The sequence below is a fragment of the Parambassis ranga genome, chromosome 21 (assembly GCF_900634625.1).
Source record: "Parambassis ranga chromosome 21, fParRan2.1, whole genome shotgun sequence".
Classification (NCBI taxonomy): Eukaryota; Metazoa; Chordata; class Actinopteri; family Ambassidae; genus Parambassis; species Parambassis ranga.
The window spans coordinates 19,122,542-19,142,346 of record NC_041041.1 but is presented as its reverse complement, the minus strand read 5'-3'; the positions used below and the strand labels follow the sequence as shown (position 1 = coordinate 19,142,346).

General features: G+C 41.7%; 1 protein-coding gene across 3 annotated transcripts in view; it reads left to right on the top strand.

Annotated features, from left to right (window-relative positions):
- The window catches only part of LOC114425995 (neuropilin-2-like), a 73,497-nt gene that overhangs the window by 41,067 nt on the left and 12,625 nt on the right, over window positions 1-19,805 (top strand). For all 3 annotated transcript variants that reach the window (XM_028393059.1, XM_028393057.1, XM_028393058.1), the window contains exons 9-15: window positions 1,712-1,887; window positions 2,262-2,435; window positions 4,049-4,193; window positions 13,175-13,249; window positions 14,190-14,354; window positions 18,506-18,774; window positions 18,856-18,952. In XM_028393059.1, the coding sequence (XP_028248860.1) occupies window positions 1,712-1,887; window positions 2,262-2,435; window positions 4,049-4,193; window positions 13,175-13,249; window positions 14,190-14,354; window positions 18,506-18,774; window positions 18,856-18,952 (1,101 nt within the window). The remainder of the gene's footprint in view (window positions 1-1,711; window positions 1,888-2,261; window positions 2,436-4,048; window positions 4,194-13,174; window positions 13,250-14,189; window positions 14,355-18,505; window positions 18,775-18,855; window positions 18,953-19,805) is intronic.

Sequence of the window (19,805 nt, the reverse complement as noted above, 5' to 3'; positions counted from 1 at the left end):
GTATGTGTGTGTGCGTTTGTAAAATCGTATGTTGGTGAAGCGTCAGAGCACATGTGAGAGGGTTTTAGACCTTGAGTATTAAGACTACAGCACACTGGTGCATGTGTGTGTTTAAGAGCTCTCATGCTGGTGTGTAATATCTCACTATTTTTGTCTTGAGATGATATATTGGCACCAAAAAAATATATATAATAAAAAAAGATAATTTTGTTAGCTTGAGGGAGGTTCACTAGCCTGGCTGTAGTTGTTGTTTATTGTTGATCCATTATTTACCACTCTGAGGCACACTTGCAAACGTCACAGCATTAAACATTCATCCCCACGAAGACCTGAAGAATGTCACCATCAATCACCATCACCCTTCACTGTCAGCTCTGCTCTCTCTCTCTCTCTCTCTCTCCCTCTCTCTCTTCACATGCTTCTCTCTTTATCTCTCTCACCCTTCCTATTCACTTGCCATCTCCTCTCTTTGACCTTTTGTCTATCTCTTTATCTGCCCTTTGTCCTTTAACTCCTCTTCCTCACCTTTTGTCTCCCTTCGTCCTCTTTTCTCCTCCATCACATCCGTCCCATTACCTGGTACGCTTTCAAACAAAAACAGACGTTTTTTTTTCTCCATCCCTTTGTTTTTTTTTTATCATTATTCATGGCAATACCCTATTTTGATGCTTGTTAGACTAAAACATATTTGTCAGTGTAATAAACAGAATCCCTTTGATCTGCAACATGCTTTCATTTAGTTCCTCCATTTGGGAGTTCTCTGGCTCAATTCCCCATGAAGAATCCCCCTTTGGTAGCTTGGTTAAAGTTATGCATCAACTTTGTGCAGCAGCAGGAAGGAAAAAATAATGAAATGGCTTGATGGAAAGCAGCTCAGAAGGGCTGCAGAGTGTAACACACCAGGCCTTGTTTTGACAATTTGTGTCACACAAGCACACAAGAATTTTTTGCTCCAAGATTAGATCAAACAGTGCAGCAGCAAATTATTCAAGGTCTGAAAGTGACATTCATTTGTGAAGACTTTTTATGTAGGTTGTATGAGATGTTTTAGCAGCGTGACATCCTCACACAGCCGGACTGGATCTATAGGTAACAGATAAAAACAGGTTGGACTGTGCCCTCTGATTTAATGTCCAATAGCCCTTAAGGAATAATGCTGAAATGTTTTGAAACCTTTTACATGATTTAGGACATTCCTATAATTCTTATGGCTCATAAATGCCTGTTAAATGTTGTATATTACTACCCACTTTGCATGCTATCATCCCGGTTAAAGAGAGTTCTTTTGACAGCTCATATACAATTTATGCCAGTATGTTACTTTGGCCCCTATCGCTCTCATATGTATGGCTAGAAGGGGCCTCCTCCTCCTCCTCCTCCACCTAGCAGCGTTAGTAGGCTCATCACTCATTACTAATTATATACAAGTAATATCCACAGAAGTAGGTTGAGGGGTGGATGATAATGTCCATACAAGGCATTATTATGCCACTGATGACAACTGATAATTGTCATCAATTGCCATTCAACAGGCTGATAACTTTTGCCTTTCTATCACAACAGAAATAAACTATGCACTATATTCACAGCATAGGTACTCTAAGGACAGTTACGGGGTGCTTTTTCCATTGTAACTTAGAAAGTATCACAGTTTAAATGTATTTTATATCCACTAAGAATTTTCATAAGCTTCTTCTGTGTCTCTGTGCAGATGCTCCTTGCTCAGAGCTGCAGGGCATGCTGTCCGGGCAGCTCCCTGACTCCCAAGTCTCAGCGTCCTCCATGAGGGACATCCACGGCTCCATGGGGGCAGCTAGGCTGGTGGCCAGTAGGTCAGGCTGGTTTCCCAACCCAACACAACCCATAGCTGGAGAAGAGTGGCTGCAGGTAATGTCACTGTGATCTGTAATGTTTTTATATAAAAACAGTATGTTCCACAGAGATAGTTGTTTTCTCCTCACTACAAAAGAGACTGTAGATGGAAATGAAAGTCAAGTCACTTGTCGAGCTTGATCAAACAAATAGCACATTGGATGCAACAATTAGCTTCCTGTTTTTGAAGAAGAATCTACTTCCAAAGCCTTGAAGTTATTCAGAATCCTTTAATGGAAAATCAGCATTTGATTGATCATACTCGTAGGGAGCTCACAGTCATCTACAACAAACTGCAGGTCTGGGCATTGATCGGTTCAAAGAGAGAGAGCGAGAGAGAGAGAGAGAGCGAGAGCAGTAACAACAATAATTGTGTTTTCTCTGTGCAGGTGGACCTCGGTGTGCCCAAGATGGTGCGCGGCATTATTACCCAGGGTGCAAGAGGGCTGGAGGGCAGCACTGCAGCAGAGAACAGAGCGTTTGTCAGAAAGTACAAACTGGCTCACAGCTTGAACGGCAAAGACTGGACCTACATCACTGACAGCAAGACCGGCTTTGCTAAGGTGAAGGAGGAGAACACACACACACACACACAGTCTGTCCCTGTCTGACACATACATATGTACTCTGATTGCAACTGTCAGCTCTCCCTCATTTGTATTTTATTAATAGCCATCTCGCATGTTCATTCTCACACCGTCTCCTTCTCGTTCTCTCCTCCTTTACCTCCTCTCTTACTCCTTTTTTATCAAAAAATGTTTTATTACAGCGCGGGCTCTGATAATAATTCAATTTAATCACCTCACTCCTCAGTCTCTCTGCTTCGGTCTTTGCCTTTCTAAGTCCTGTGTACTCCTTCTCTGCTTTTTCTCTCATCCTCTTGTTCACTCATCCTCTATTTGTCTCTCATGGGTGTTAATTAAAAATGTCTTTCCTGCATCACCACTCAACACTGCTGGCTGTCTAACGCACTGCGAGACAGGGCACTCTAAACCCCCGTTCTCCTTTCTGAGACTATGTCTTAAAACGCTTTAATAGTACTACTGAGTGCCTGCAATTTCTCCTGATGCCTAAATCCTGTTCTCTCTCATCTGCCTGTCTTTTTAAATGAGCATCCTGGGAAATTCATCATACAGTTTTTAAAATTCCAGAAATGGGGACAGCAGAAGATTCTGTTCAATTAATGAAACCAATAGTACAACTTTCACAGCACACTTTTTTTTTTTTTTTAAACAGGGGGCCGCTGCAGTTTAAAGTTTGTCGTAAATCTTGTTTTTACGCCCAGGGCTGCTGCAGCTGCAGCTGCTGCTGCTGCTGGTGCCTCAAAGATTATTTGAAAATCAAAGAACAGACTGTCTGTTGTTATTTTTTATGACACATGTCATACCGTGCAGGGAAAACAATGCTGATTAGATGTGTTATATGACAGGCTTACCTTTTTCTATGGGATGAAATGACAACATTTTACTGCCTCTGCTGCTCCATTGTGTTTGAAAACTCACCCTCAGTGCCTTCCTTTCCACAAAATGGGAGTAAAAATGTACACATTAGAAATTTATCACATAAAGACAAGCCTAAATCACTGTTTTGTACTTTATGTGTACCAAAGGATGAACCTGTTTTTCACAGAACTTTACCAGATTTTTCACTTAAAGTTATAGCGTGGTGATAGATATAAAACAACCATCACATTCAAGCCCTAGCCAAGTGGATTCAGTGTGAGTTAGATCTGGCAGCAGTCCTACGGTAGTAAAACAGAAGAGGATGAGGAGCAGGCAACAGCAGCTAGGTGGCCGGAAGGGCTCACTGCACAGCAGGTTCAATGATAACAACACAAATATAATGCAAATATCAAATAAGGTTGGCGGTACATGCTAACACTTCAACATGCCAAGAATGTTAAAATATCTAATTTCCATCACCAATAATGATTAGCTGACTTAACACAAATAACAGCTTGTCAATAACCAGTGTGCTCCAGCAGGTCCGTCATCCTTTAAAGTCCCTGAAAACAAATCCGTTGTGTTGTGAGAATTGGAGTGTCAGTGTTGTCTCCTTAATTTGCTGGTGTTTGTGTATTTGCATGTGAAGTTGCCGTGTGGTGAGCAGACAGATCCTCTGGTTGAAAAATGTTGTATGAACCATGCCACGATGACATCTTTATCTCTTTCCTCAGATTTTTGAGGGTAACGGCAACTACGACACTCCCGAGGTGAGGCGGTTTGATGAGATAGTGACCCAGCACATCAGAGTCTTTCCGGAGAGGTGGTCACCTGCTGGGATCGGCATGAGGATGGAGGTCCTCGGCTGCGATCTGCCCGGTAAGAACTCATACATGCTTGTATAGGCTATGCAACACATAGCTTTATGTACACAGATGAACTTATAGGAGTACACTGCACACAATTTAGACAAATTATCCACCATCTGTGAACAAGAACAATTTTGAATAGACCATTATTTAAAAAAATCTTATTATGAGACTTCAGCGTGTGTGCACTTATGATCTATACAGATAATTACAAACAATACATTAGTGACTTATAAATACGTTGTGTAAATCACATCATCAATCTCCATGGCATCTTGGTATATTTATCTACATTGTGTGCAGCTTGGTGTCTAGGCCTGTATGTAAAGTATGCATATAAATATACACGCTTGCGTGCATTCAGCAGTTACAGTTAATCATCTTGCTCTATAGGAGGTTTTTCAACATGTCTGGACGGGGATTAACATGTCTAGGTCAAAGGGACTTTTGCTTAATAGTGGCCAGCTGTGTGGCTGCAGTGTTCACAGCCTGCTATGTTTAGTAGCATGTGCATGTGAAGGATTAGCTGCTGGACACGGGCTGATGAATTTTGCCGATCAATCCCTGATCAGCTGCGTTAAAAACAACAAATGCCAGTTTTCATTTTGAATGGTAATTTACTGTGCTGTGTGTGTGTAGACTGATAAATGCAGATCACAGTGTGCAAGCATGGCTTATTGTAATTGTAGGACCCTTGTTAGCTGTAGCAAGCATTTTTCCTCAGCTGTGCAGTCACTTCGGCATTAAACAAATACTCCTATTTATTACTTAACTTAGCCAATAATAATGTGCTGCATAAATTGAAGTAGAAACAGTGGATTGTAAACACATTACTGGAATTACATCTCTTTAGCTAGAATTCTGTTTGCAAATTAGTCCTTTAACATGCTGTTACTGTAGCCTGCCTCCTCCTTATCTTCTCCTCCTTCATTTGCTGTCAGATCTTACATACTTTAGTCAGATTGTGACATGTGACAGGTGAAGACAAGAACAGGAAATGACACGTACCTGTTCCCAGTAGACACAAAGTGGGCTGTTGGCTACAGCTGATGGCTACAGTTGTGTTTTGTGTGTCTGCGCTTACCTGTGCGTGTGGGACACACAGAGAAAGAGAGAGAGCCCAAAGGGAACAATATATCCCAGATGTGTCAGGCCCAACCAGAAGGCTAGTGATGATGGGGACAGAAGGGGCAAGACTGCTGTTATACAATTTTAAACATATTACCATGGGCAAAAAAAATCAGGTAGAACTAAATGTCATAAATGCTTTTGTGAATTTTGAAATTCAGATTTAAATGTAAATAATAAAACTGTACATCTAGTACTGATAGAAATTGAAATAATTGATAGATTGGCTCTCCATATGTAAAAGAATAACTACAATATTGTTTAGCCACTCTTATCCAATCAGTACAGGGCACCTAATGACATCATGCACCTCATATCTGCAGCCACCATCTCCATTATAGCATTGAAGATCAACATCTTGACTATTGCCGTTTAAGTGTTGTCTGCTGGTCTGCTGTCGATGTCTGCATGCCAGATGTTTGCCTTCTGGATGTAATCCGTGCATTAGACATGATAACAGTTCATTCTGACTTCTCATGAACATGGTGGCAACCGCTCTTCCTGCTATCATCCTAAATGCAACACACATCCAAATACTAAGATAAAGCTGCATCTTAGTGGCTTTAAAACCTTAAATTGTTTAATTGTCTCGGCACTAAGCAGCGTGAGGATAATAGCACTGAAAAAAAACACATGGTCTCATGCATCAGTTTGCTAGTGCTATAAAATGGAAAAAACAAAAAGGCACATCTGACTGAAGAGAAAATGCACTCTGTTTCCTGCTTTCTTGTGTGTGTGTGCTCTCGCAGTTGTGTTGAGTTGTAAAGGAAGATAAAATATTCAACAGTGCATCAGCTTCAGTCCACTGAACACAGCTGTTTACTCATAAGTCACAGCCACACAAAAACACACAGACATTGAACTCTTGTGGGCTTCTCCTATAAATTTAAACAGCCAAAAGGCTACAGACTGGGGGGGGGGGTGCAGTGTAGAACAGGCAAAGGACTTAAAACACATTCCAGTCCATCTTCACGAGGAAAATGTAACATGAGGTTGATATTTCGGTCCTTGAAAATGGAAAGTGAGCGTATTTCTCCCGCTGCATCACTCATGGGGGACTCGTCCCGATGGAAGCTGAAAATGGCGACTCTGTGCCTAACCCCTTAACCTATTTTTAATGTCTCACCAGTGAATGCAAAATCAGAACCTTTAGAATGAGTGAAAACAGAACAGCCGGAGTTTTTCAGGGTCTCGAACCTCAGACCACTGAATAAAAGTCCACCGCTTTGGAAACCCGTCCACTGCTTGCCAGCACCTCTGTGCAGTTTTATTCGTCGCATGTTAAGACGACGTTGGTCAATACAACCATGTGTTCCATTACCTAATTTCCCTACGGGGATTAATGAAGTAACACAAATGTAGCGTATAGTATTATATGTCAGGTAATATCCTCATATGCTGTGACAGCAGAAATGTAACCGTGAGCTGTATCCGAATCTGATGACATCCTATGGGTAAAGGTTGTTTTCCTTCCTCTAGTTTCCTGCCAATGTTTTTTAAAAAGAACAGAGGTTGCCTGCATACTAAGGTTAAGTTTTTAAGAGCATCATTTCAATGCTATACTCGAGCAAACATCCATGTGAGCACAACACTGCCTAAACACTAAATATAGACTAAAAAAAAAGAAAAAAAGACAGCTCCACCTATAGTCGGGAGTTCCCCACCTTTATTTTTTCTTGCCAATGCATCAGAAGTTGAGCGACGTCTGCACCTCTCTCTCCCTTTCTCAGCACTGCTCAGGAAATGATGATGTGCATTAATGAATTCATGAATAAATTAGGAGAGACATCAGCGGAGTCTTTCGCAATCACATGTCCGCTGGCATAATCACAAACACACACCTATTCCAGTGAATGCAGCAATCAGAGCGGCCCCTTCTAATATTCAATGGTTCTGTCTGTGACACGGGCCTCCATTGATGGCAGGAAGTCAGGTTTATGCTTAGCGTATTAAAATTCAGCTCATGGCCAAGATAACTGTTTGCCTGGCCTGCTGCAATAGTTAGCAGTGATCAGCTCCTATACAGCGTGTTTGTACTATCACTCAAACGCAGAGACAAAAGTAATATAATGTGATGTCAGTCACAAACTTCATATCCTCTGAACATCAGCTTTAACAAACTCAGAAAGAAATTGCTTTTCCATTACTAGCCCTGTATTGTTTTCATATTTCACAATGAAGCACACTGACCTGGCCTCGGGGCTGTAAAACAATTTCCCCACATGAGAGAGACAATCTCAGCACCCAATTACAATGAAGAAATCCAAAATTATGGATACAGGGTTCTTTGGGGGCACAAAATAATGTGGTTTAGCATCTCATTATGGTTCCCAAACCTTGGGTGCAAACACAGAGACAAAAGCCAGAATATTATTACAGGACTCATTCTAATCATTCACGCTAGCTATGGAGGCAACATGTAATTTAGGTCCTGTAACCCCAACTATTGGCTGTGAACAGAGAGCTTACAGGCTGCCAGTTTTGTTCATGTTTTAAATGACTGAGCTATCAGAACATCTGCTGTGCTCTCATCTCTTTCACTCAGCACACCTAGTTACTGGCAGGCGGGCACATGCACAACATGCACCACCTGTTTGGCATAAAGACAAAGGTTTGTTCTTAGTTGTGTAAATACATGCTAAGTTTTGCTTCTCCATTGAAACCTACAATGTTATAGTTGGGGTGCATGAGATAAATAAAAGAGAGGCAGAGCAGCAGAGAGGCTTATAACATTGTCTTCATTCATCTGCTGCTCGTGGGATCATGGAAATCTTACATTCTGCCAACTAGACTCTCACAGTAATTGTGCGTCCAACAAAATCATAATGATTAATCCAGGGCCACTGCAGCTGATGGACTTCCGATGCTGTGTCTCTGCTGCCTCTCTTACTGAACAGTCTGAATAGTGAAGCATAGGTGTGACTGGCAGACTGTCAGTAGGAAGCTCTGGAAGACCTGTGGAAACACCTCCACACCTACTGTACCGGGAGCTGTCGAACAACACAGTTGCTGTGAGAGAAAAGACACAGTTGTGTGTAACACACCATCAGCTGCTCCATGTAATTTTATATGTAAAAGACGAAGTTTGTGACTTTTAATCATTTGTGGTGAACTGTATCATGTGCATTTGCTGGACCTGAAACACAAACACACACACAGACGCACTTCCATAGTTACAGTGGCACCCTAGAGGGGAAGCTGTTGATCGTTCTTGTTCTTGAACATTCTAGAGGTGTTCCAGGTTTCCAGCCAAATGTTTAGCCAAGTGTGTCCTTGTGTGTGAGGTTGTGTGTGTTTGTGTGTGTGTGAGAGAGAGAGAGCAGGTCCAACATTGCTGATCACTTTCACATGTGAGCCGTGGCTCCAGTTCAGACACTTTCATGTGATCAGTGGGATGTGTCCTTATTTACACCCACTCATGTGTCTTCTCTGCTTCACCTCCAACATATTAAACTCAAGTAAATTATGACATTATAGCTGCAAATAATGACAGCCAGCATGCAGATTATTTACAGTATGCCATATATAAGAAGCATTGCATTATTAACATTACATAGATCATCCTTTCATTCTGGAATTAGGCATTAATAATAGGTTTCAAAGAGTGAGCAAATTCTATACACGGTAATAAATTCCCATCAGTTATTATTTAACTTCAATGTTTCAAAGTCCTTTTAGTAAGTCCAAAGTAGGAATGGGAGGAAAAAAAAAACTTGGAGAGAAAGGTTGAGTCTGCAAATGTTTGTGGCTTCTGCTGAACTCACTACGTCTCCTGCCAAGGCTCCTAAAGCATGCCCCCACCCCTCTTTCATCTCCACCACCTCCACTCCCACAGCCACTCACGGTCTATCCAGCACCTTCCCCTTCCCTCCTGAATTCATTACACATATGGATTCTATACTGCACTCCACCTGCATCTATACTTATAAAATATAAGTCACTTGTTTTTAAAGCAACACTTATTTTTATAAAAACTGTAATATAATAATATATCCCCAAAAATTGTGTATTGTGTAAAAATAACATCTGATTTTGACACATTTCAGTGTCTCCAGCAAAGACAAAGGGCTGTGTTTGCTGCCCACGAAGACATTTCAGCACTAAGTGATCGCACGGTGTTAAACCATATACAACAGTGTTCTGTTTACTTCCAGGACAGTCAAGTTTACCCCCCCCCCCCCATCCCCTCCTTGAGACATCACACATGGAAGCACTTAGTCTTGGGCTCAGGTTCACTGTGGGTGCCTGAGTGTTTAGATGTGTCTCGGTGCAAAGAAAAGAAAAAAAAAGTCTTGTGATTTTCCAATATAAATATTTAGGTTCGGCTCACAGTGTTGCCCAGATATCCATCTATCCATCCACAGTGAGTGGTATATGCAGTGACGCACCACAAAATATGCAGATTTTATCTTGAAAGTAGAACCAATCAATGTACTGTACCTGCATTTTAAGCACTGATTGGTCCTTGCGTGTAGTTAAACCTCTATCCCTGTTAACATATTAATGCTCTGTGAGGTAGAAAGCTGTCCTTCTTTTCTCCACAGATCTTAATGGCATACTTAGCTTAATAGTGTTTGCCACACTTAAAACTCATTTCCTTTGTAGCTGACTGTGGCTCAGTGATGTAGTTAGCCATTCATTGCCAGCAGCTTCCTTTCTTTTTATGATCTCGGTTGTTGTCGTGCTTGACTCTTAAGGCTACAATTACAATCACATACCTTGTGGTGCTTTGTTGCACAATGGGCTAATGAGCAATTTACAGACAGTAGTTTTCTGACATAAAGAGCGTCTTCGCTTGCAGTGTCTGAGCTCACGACTCACAAGTCTGCTTAGCCACACTTAGAGCTGGTGGCTTTTTAACCGCAGTCATGTGCTTGGTTTTCAATACATTTTAATGGGTTACAGAAACCTTCATTAAAAAAAAAGAGAAAAAAACATGATCCAGTAGCTCTTCCCATAAAAACTGATATGATTGGTAGCTTGCTGTACAGTGAGCTAATTAGGCTTTTAATCTGGAAATAATTTCCTGCTGTAAAAAACTCATTTTTCCAACCACTCATCTACAGAAGAAAGTCTCATGATTATTGTAGCCACGTTAGCTACCGACAAATCAAACCTGCAATTTGTGATATGGCATTCAGATTGCTGGTCATCTTCATCCAAAAAAAAACACATTATCCACTCATTTTTTAAAGTCCTACTTTTTCAAGCTAGAATGATTTTCTGCTTTTTAGCAGTGCTGATAACGGTGCTGTACATAATGCTTACTATATTGGAATGGCAAGTGACTCTTGCTACACACTAATACATGTGTTCACCCTATAGAATATGGTGATACAAATTCTGCTTACACTGACTGAGTGCATGCCCAAAGCAGACAGGTTAGCCATTCTTCTAAGTGCCATTAAAGATCTGTGTTGTAAGGAGGGCATGCCTTTCAGACTGTCAGTCAGTCATTATGTAAAGGAAACTACCCCCCCCCCCCCCCCAACACACATACGCATACACACTCACCATGTCACCAATAATTGAGTAGCAACGACATCCTCTCTTTCCCAGACACACACACACTCATGCACTCACATACTGTGTCAGTAGTCATTATTTAGGCTGACAGAGGTGGATTTATACCCAGAGCTCTTTCCATAATTGAACAGTTTTCGTCTCTCTCTCTCTGTTTCTGCCTTGCCTTGCTCAGTCAGCAGCTTTTACAATGAGCCCTCGGGCCGATGACACCTTCTGTTTTTCTGTTTAAAAAAAGTGTGCCCGTGTGTGTATGTATGCGAAGCAGATCGAGTCGGAGAAACATTGCAAGGTTTGAGTCACTCAGTGGTGTTCAGGATGACCCATCTGCAGAGAGATGTAAGGATTGTTTTTTTTGTACATCCCTGCTTGAATCCTCATGTTTAAAACATGGCTGAGTTATCTTCAAAGTGACTAAACACTCTGTTGCCTTGCATTCTCAAGTAAGAGGGGGAAAAAGTCCTGCAAAAGCAGAAGACAAATATAAAAATGCAGCAAATTATAATTAAAGGAACTTATTTAAATGATTTTACTGACCTTTAAAGTTGCTACAGGGAGGGCTCTGTTGGATAGAAATGGGAGGGGTGGGGGTGATAAAGAAGAGGATTGACAAAGTAGAGGAGAGGGGAGGACAGACAGGCAGAGAGCAAAATTGGATTAGACAGGTGGAGGAGGAGGTGGAGTCCGAAATCGGAGGCTGACAGGAGCTGTGTGTGGTCACTAATTAGGAAAATGGCAGTGTGAGGTGGAAAGGGTTATGTTCCCTCCTTCATGACTCTCTCTCTCTCTCTCTCTCTCTCATCTCCTGTCCTCCCTCTCTCCCCTCCATATGGGGGGCTAATTACAGCAGTAAAGGGCACCAAATTAAAACAGCTTAATGTCAGCAGCTGGGAGCAGCTTATCCAATGTTAATATCTAATTCTGTGTGTGTGTGTGTGATATGAGTGTTTGGGCTTACATAATAATCCAGCATACTTTGACTGTGAGTGGACTGTGTAAACAGCTCAATAAAGTTACATACACACAAAGCTATTACCAAAGGGTAACTCTAAGTGTTAAACAAGACACAGAGACAGAGATGGAAATCACCATGTGAGTCATGGAAACTTCTAGAACAGCTACAAAAGCAGTAAATCGACAGTGGTCTCAGATTTACTGAGCTGCTGGTTAGAATCTACATAAAATAACACAAGACAGAGTTATGGGACTGAAAGGAGCATTGAAAAAAGGGTTGGGAAGGCAGAGAAAGATTGTAGGACGAGACACAAGAAAGAACTGCGGGCAGACAAAAGTAAGGGGCGACTGGAAATCAAAATATACCTCAGGGCTAGATGACAGAGAGAGAGAGAGAGCGAGAGAGAGAGAGTTATGAAAAAGAAAATTGCGGTTGTGGTAAAACAAAAACAACACCAGATAGGATTTCACTCGTATGCTTAGAAAGGCAGAGAGGGAGAGAGATTGACTCTCTCCCTCTCTGCCTCGTGTGTGTTTATAAGTGTGTGTGTGTGTTTAGGAGGAGCTTTTTCTGGTAGTGTTGATGGTGGTTTTCCAAAGCATGAGATGAATCTGGTCAGATTTATTGTGACAAATGACAGAGGGAAAGGCAGAAAGATGGGAGGAGGGCTGCATAGCAGGAGTAGCTTCAGAAAGTCATTTGGTGAGAGGGGTTTGTGGTGTCAGCCTTGTGCCACGCAAGCCAGACAATTTTCTGTTCCCTTACGTCAACATATAGACAAACTCTTTCACCAATGTGTGTGTGTGTGAGAGAGAGAGATGATGCAGCATTCAGGAATCTTAACCAACAGTAGAAAGGTGCTTATCAAGACCAGAAGGTCTTGGGGTTACATTGACATACCCCAATGCTGCCGTGTCCAAACTGTGTATGTACGTGTGCCTCTGTTTGATCTATCGTAATACTGGTTGCATGCTGCTCAGCTCCAAGGTCAGTTTGAGTGCAGCATCTATCATCAGAGCATTGTGTGTGTGTGTGTGTGTGTGTGCATGCCAACTTGCAGTGGATAAACCGTGGTCCTCAGCTGAGTGCCAGCTCACCGCCTCAGCTCGCTCTGTCACTGCCGGGATGACGAAAAACTTCAGCTGTTACACAAACAGTCCTGGAAAACAGCAGTGAAGATTGTATAAACATGTGTCGTTAGTTTGCATTATGAGTAAATCTTGGCTTTCCTCAAACATCACAGCTGCACCATTAAAATATTCTACTGTGCAGTGAAGCAGAATATTTAAAAAGGAGAGATGAGATTGGTTAGTGCTGTGTTAAATCAACTTAGCAGTTGAGTGTGGTGGAAAGTTACACATTATGTTCTGTTCTTCTGTTGACAGAGACCACCACTGTTCCTGACACAATGACCCCCACCACACCCAGAGTGGAACCAACAACACCTGCAATGAGATCTGGTAGGTTACCATTTCAACTGTATCCACAGTACTCATGTAGATTTTGACATCACTGTACTGCACATGTTTCCACAGCGACCACCAACCTGCTCCTCCTCCCCCTCCTCCTCCTCCTCTCAAAAAAACACACCAAAAAACAACAATGCTGCCTCACCTCACATTTTCAACCAATCACATGTTTGCAAACAGGACTGACGGGCTTCACACACTTTTCCCCATTCGTACATATGCAGATTTCTTGGGCTCACATGCATTTATTTCTGAGCCTGTCTCTCATCCACACACACTTACGCACACACTCACGCTCTTAAGGTCAAACTCATGATGTCACTGTGCACCATGGGGCCTCTGGGCTTTGAAGTCTGTTAGATTCAGGAGTCTCACGGGAAGCTCTGTTTGAGCGAAAATAAGCTCTCACAGCCAGAGGATCTTGCCTCTTTACACACACACACACACATTGGGAATATGATTTCACAGTTATAGGTCAGTGCCTGTCTGACAAGTAGCCTCACTGGGGTCTGTACAGTTTAAGCATGTTTTGTTGGTGCTTAACTGAATACAGTGAGTTTAAAGCAAATGTTACCAGTTTATTCTTTGTTTTCTTTTATTTGGTCTTCTTCAAAATCTCTATCTCGACACAATCGCTTTCTTTGCTTTTATGCTCATTACTGTATTCACCATGATCATTTGAGATGTCTTTTAACGTGATCGTAATTGCAAAAACATCTAAACACAATGGGGATGTGTCTAACAGTACCATCACAATAAAGATGAGCCAGCTATTATAGCATCAAGTCTTATGAAAGGAAACAGAGAAGACGACAGTTTAAATTGCATACAATTCTTAAAGCACTCCACAAGTTAAAAAAAAATAAGTTTTATTTTTTTCAAGTCACAACAAAATAATTCACGTTGTGTTGCTTTCTCTTCTGACTCACAGCCACCACTCCATCCCTGTCGGCTGTGTGCGACTTTGAGCAGAGCTTGTGCGGGTGGTCAGCTGACCCTCAGTCGGGCGTGAGCTGGTCCCTGCACACGGCCAGCAGCAGTTCAACCGGGCATGGTGCACATGGGACGAGGCAGGACCTGGCACTGGGATCAGAGAGTGAGTACAAATAGATACTATAAATAATAAATAAAGAATAGGTGAAAACACAGTGTGTGACGTAGGTAACTAAAAGAATTTCTTGTGCAGGCTGCTGCCGGGCAAAGGTTTTTCCCTCCACATATTGTCATGTATAAAAAAAGACCCCAGAAGAACACCATAATCAGACCACTTTAACAATGAGCAAATCTGTATAGAAAGGATACAGCCTTTTGATCCACATAAACAGTTTCCACTGATTTCAATTACACAGTATATGCTGTGTTTGCCCAAGTGTAAAAGAACCCTGATTATACAATATTTTAACCGCCACTTTATGACGTTCTTTGACAGGGGTATTTCACGGCTACAGAACTTTACAGATTATCTTATTATTTTGCCACCGTAAATGGTTATCCATCATATTTCAGTCATCAGATTCACCTCTGTGAGACAAAAGTATATGCACAATATATGAAAAAAAAATCTGAAGAAGCTCCAGCTTAGCAAATGTTTAATTTAGCCCACACTTTTCAAGCACAATTTTCCATTAATAAAACATTATATTTAAGACAATATGGTCTGGTAACCAGTAATTATAGGCATACATCACTCACAGCCTCCATGACAAATGAGCGTCATGTGAAGAAAGCTGCTGTTAAAATGTACCAGTAAGAGAGCAATGATTGATAGTTGCAGCTTTGACGCACACAGCCACACTGTACAAAATTAGCAAACAAGGATAGGTCTCCTCTTCTTATTAAACGCTCTAAAACACATCCACATGTTCCTATTAGAAACATCGGTATTCCTCATTTCAAGATATTTCTCATTTTTCAAACACAGCAAAGAAAAAAGCATCGTCATGTTTTGAACGGTTTGACCTTCCTCAGCACAAAAGTCTTCTTCAGCTAATTAGGAGCAAAGCAGAATTGTCCTGTGGTGGAATATTATGCATCCAAGTGCTGAGAGGAACCACTGACAGCAACAATGATGCAAGGATTTCACTCTGATCTGCTGAGAGTGTGTTCTACGTCTTAATTGGAGGTTTTTAGAAAAAATGTTAGGTTTAACAGTTTCACTTTCCTTACCCTAGTTTGGGACTTTATTGTCTCTTTTAGTTGTTCTTTTCTACTTTGTCTCTTTTAATTAGACTCAGCCCGCACCTCTCTCTTCTTAGTCTTAGAATGTCGTTGTATATTGTATAATTCAGTGAGCATCAAAGCTGGAGATTCAGCTTAGCCAAAATCTAACCACACACACACTTACAAAAAGAAAAAGAAAGAACAGGGAACAGTGTCTTAACCTCGCTGTCCTTACAAATTTTCATAGGCCAAGGGAAGAGAGCCAAAAGAACATCAGCGATGCCAAAATGTAAGAATTGGGAATACAATGTGTTTAATGGCAATTTATCAAACATCAGGTGAACAAGCCGACAAGTGTGAACTCTCCTCTCATCCACATTGCAGATAATGATAAACTAAGCTTCGTCATGAAGCAGGATGGACATCCTCTTAAGCGGCTACCACCGCAGAGATAATTAGCTGGCCTCACAGCTTCAGCTACAGTCAATAGCGCTGTGGGTTGTGTGCCTATGATCATTATTTTGGTGCCTACCGTCAAATACCATTAACACTTTCTACACCAACACATGTTGCTGTGGTCTTCAGGCCTGGCTGTCCTATCCAACAACTTAGCCAAAAATTTGATTGGATAATGGTACAATTATCTTACTGTAACCTCCTTGTTTAGGCTCCTGTCCCTTTAAATCTGTCTTAAAATCCTCACCATGCTTCTCTCATTCCGTCCAAGCTCTGTAAGTCATTTACCTCTTTTTGAACTCATTCTACTTTATATAATTTCTGCATTCTCCCATAACTTTCCACCTCTAGCACTCTCACTCCATCACACTGATCGCCTCTTTCTCTCCTCACTGACCTCTCTCATTCCCTTCAGTAGTACTTCCCTTTTTCCACATCTGTCCGTCTTTAATAAGAGAGCAGGAGGATAACCTAAGACTGTTTTATCAATCACACACTCACATTCGCTCTCTGCTCTACGTATACACACACACACACACACACATACTTACTGTACATACACACCCATAAGGTGCGCACACTTTGCCCAGGGCGGTCAGATAAGTCAGATGATGGCTTTGACAGAAATGCTGCCTTTGCTCTCTAGCTCTCCCGGAGGCTTCACACTAACACACACTCACACACCACAGCTCAAGGTGGGACTGTCTATGTATTAAACACTCAAAGTGTGTGTTTCCCACACACACACACAGACACACGCTCTTATGACCTTGCCATGCAGCAAGGTTTTCTTTGTATCTGTTAAACCCATCCAGTTTATGGTTGACTGAGCAGCTCCTTCAACAGCAGACAGGGCCGTGACATAAGGTGAAGCTCTGCATCTCACTGTGCTGCCGTGTGTGTGTGTCTGCCTGCAAACAAGTTCGCGCACACAACTTGTATATACGCGCCCTTGAGTATGTGTAATTGACTTAGCAGCATCCCTGTCTCAATGTAAGACAGCAACATGACATTAAGTCTTGTTCTACAGCAACATTAGCGTGGCACCCTGTCTGGAAGCTGTCTCCCTATGCAAATCCAATCCCCAGCCCTTGTCATTAAAAGCCCTTTTAGGGCTTTAAAAAGAGGAAAATCCGACCCAAACAGAGCTCATAAGTTATTCGTTTGATCTTAGATAAGGCAAGACAAAAATCCTTCACCGTGCCGAGAGGGGAGCTGTGGCCGAGAGGTTAGACTCTGAAGGCTTGTTTTCTTTTTCTTCGAGTTCGTCTTCTTTTTCTTTCTTTCTCCTTTTTGTTTTTCTTGTGTGGAAAACACTGACAGATTGACTGACAGATGAACTCACAGACACACATGGATATAAACAAAAACACCCCAAATTGAACCAGCACTAAACAGACAACGAAACACACACACACACACTCACACAAACATACACACATATACGTACGTAATTCCCTCTCTTCTTCCCTCAAAGCCAATTCTCCATCCCTGCCTATCCCTCCCGTGGAGAGTTGTTGATTAATTCACTCCTTTTGTACATTCGCCAAGATCAAACGTGGAACGACAGAAAAACACAGCAACTTTTCTCTAACTGTATTTAATGAGCGACGGTAATTTAGGTCCCCCTTCTTTTCATTGCCTCCGAGTAAAGTATTGAGTTACCTCAACCCGAATCCATTATTCATTAAGCATGATGTGTGTGGCTGCAAAAATCTGTTTTTCTTCCTGTCTTAGCTGAGAGAGGGTGGGATAGATAGATAGATAGATAGATAGATAGATAGATAGATAGATAGATAGATAGATAGATAGATAGATAGATAGATAGATAGATAGATAGATAGATAGATAGATAGATAGATAGATAGATAGATAGATAGATAGATGTTCTCTTCATGATGTTCTCTTCATGTTCTTCTTCTTCTCTATCTTTCTTCGGTGTGTCTCTGTCAATAAAAAGACTATTTGTAGCTCCAGCGAAGCTTTCACTCTCTGGCCATACTAGACAAACAGCCCAACACAGCAGCAAACTAATGACTATAGGAAACACCACAGCACTGCTGTTCCTTCACCCGCTTCTCTCTCTCTCATCTTTCTATCCATTTTCAGCAAAAAAAAAAAAAAACAGGACAGAAAGGAAGTGAATTAGTTTTTTTAAAAAAAGTTGAAGAAGCACATGCTGTACAGGCAAATACACACAATGTCACTCTGGCTATGATGGCTGTGCTGACTAAGTAGCAAATTCGAGGCAGGGCTGTTTAGCACAGCGGTGCGTGTGTGTATGCATCTGTGTGTTCATTTGTATCCGTAGTCATTAGCGGTCATGATGAAATGGAAGTCTCATTTGTAGTTAAGCCTCATACCACAGAATAATAGTGGTAATGCCGTACATATTAAACAACCACACCAGGGAGCATTACAGCACAGCTCTGTCATAGTATACATTAAAAGGAGCCCGTACAATGAACACAGTGCACAGGGAAAACTTCATATACTTTATGTGGTGCCATAGTTGCCTCCCCAGTGCAGCGTCAGCTTCGAGCTAATTCATCACTCATTAGTGTGATTTATATAGGAGAGTTTGCAGTAACAATAATGTAACGCCGCCTTCCTTCTCTTCCTTCCTGACAGATATTTCAGGGAACTATCTCCACTTGGATGCAGGGGCCCACACCCAGCGCAAGAGGGCCAGGCTGCTGAGTCCTGAGGTGGGGCCAGAACAAGGACCTCTCTGCCTTCTGTTCAACTATCAGCTCCAGGGAGAAGCACAGGGGAGCCTGAGGGTCCTGCTGAGAGACAGCGAGCAGGAAGAGACCCTGCTGTGGGTACTGAAAGGAGACCAGGGGGCTCATTGGAGAGAGGGACGCACCATCCTGCCACAAAGTCCCAAAGAGTATCAGGTAAGAGTGCTACTACAAAATCTTCATCTATCAGTGAGCTCTAAAGAATGAGTCTAATCAATGTGTCTCTCTGTGGTATAGGTGGTGTTTGAGGGCTTCTTCGATCACCCAACAAGAGGCCACATTAGAATAGACAACATCCACATGAGTGACAGTGTTGAGCTGGAGCAGTGCACACGTAAGTCCCACAGTCAAGTCTGTGTCTTTACACAGCTATTAATATGCTGCTAGCCTATCCCTCTCCTTTATACCACAACCTGTATTCTGTTCTGAGCAGAGAGTGGACAAAAAAATCTTCTTTTGTGTTTATAGAAAATATATAGAAAGTAGGCTATAAATGGCCTTTAGGCAGAGATTGTGGTCTATCTTTCATTATGTCTTCCTCTCCTTCAGTCTCCTCATCCCTCTGTTTCTTCATCCTTTTCATTCTGTTTCCATCATCCTCTTCCATTCAGTCTCAGGCATAAAGCAACAAAAATAATGTGTCTGTACTGCGTCATTCCAAAAAAAAGAGCAACATGTAGTTGTGATTAAAATGCTCGAGAGAACTTGTAACATTAGCGTTGTTGTTCCTGACGATGCAAATTTGTACGTGGAGCAATCCAAGGCTCATATTACCTTTATTTTTCCCACAAGCCTGATTTATTTATTTATTTTTTTATTTATCTATTTTTTCTATATTGCATCTTCCTCTGTGAGAAGCGTTTTCTCGCTTTCATAACAGATGTCACATCCTCCGGCAAATAATAAACAGAAGTAAATTTCTGTCCGTGTTCTCATGACCCTTTAACTTCTTACCTCCACCGTTCCTTCCCATTCCTCCATTTCTGCCTGCCTTCACCCGGTCCCTCGCCCTCCTCACCTCATTTTCCACCTTCTTTTCTTCTTTTTCTCACTGCCATTAACAGTGTGTATAAAAAAAAAGAAAGAAGAGAAAGAAAATATAGATAGAAAAACAACAAAATAAAGGGGCAAGCACAAGAAAGGCAGAGACGGAATGACAAAGCAATGAGAAACTTCCCGTCTTCCCT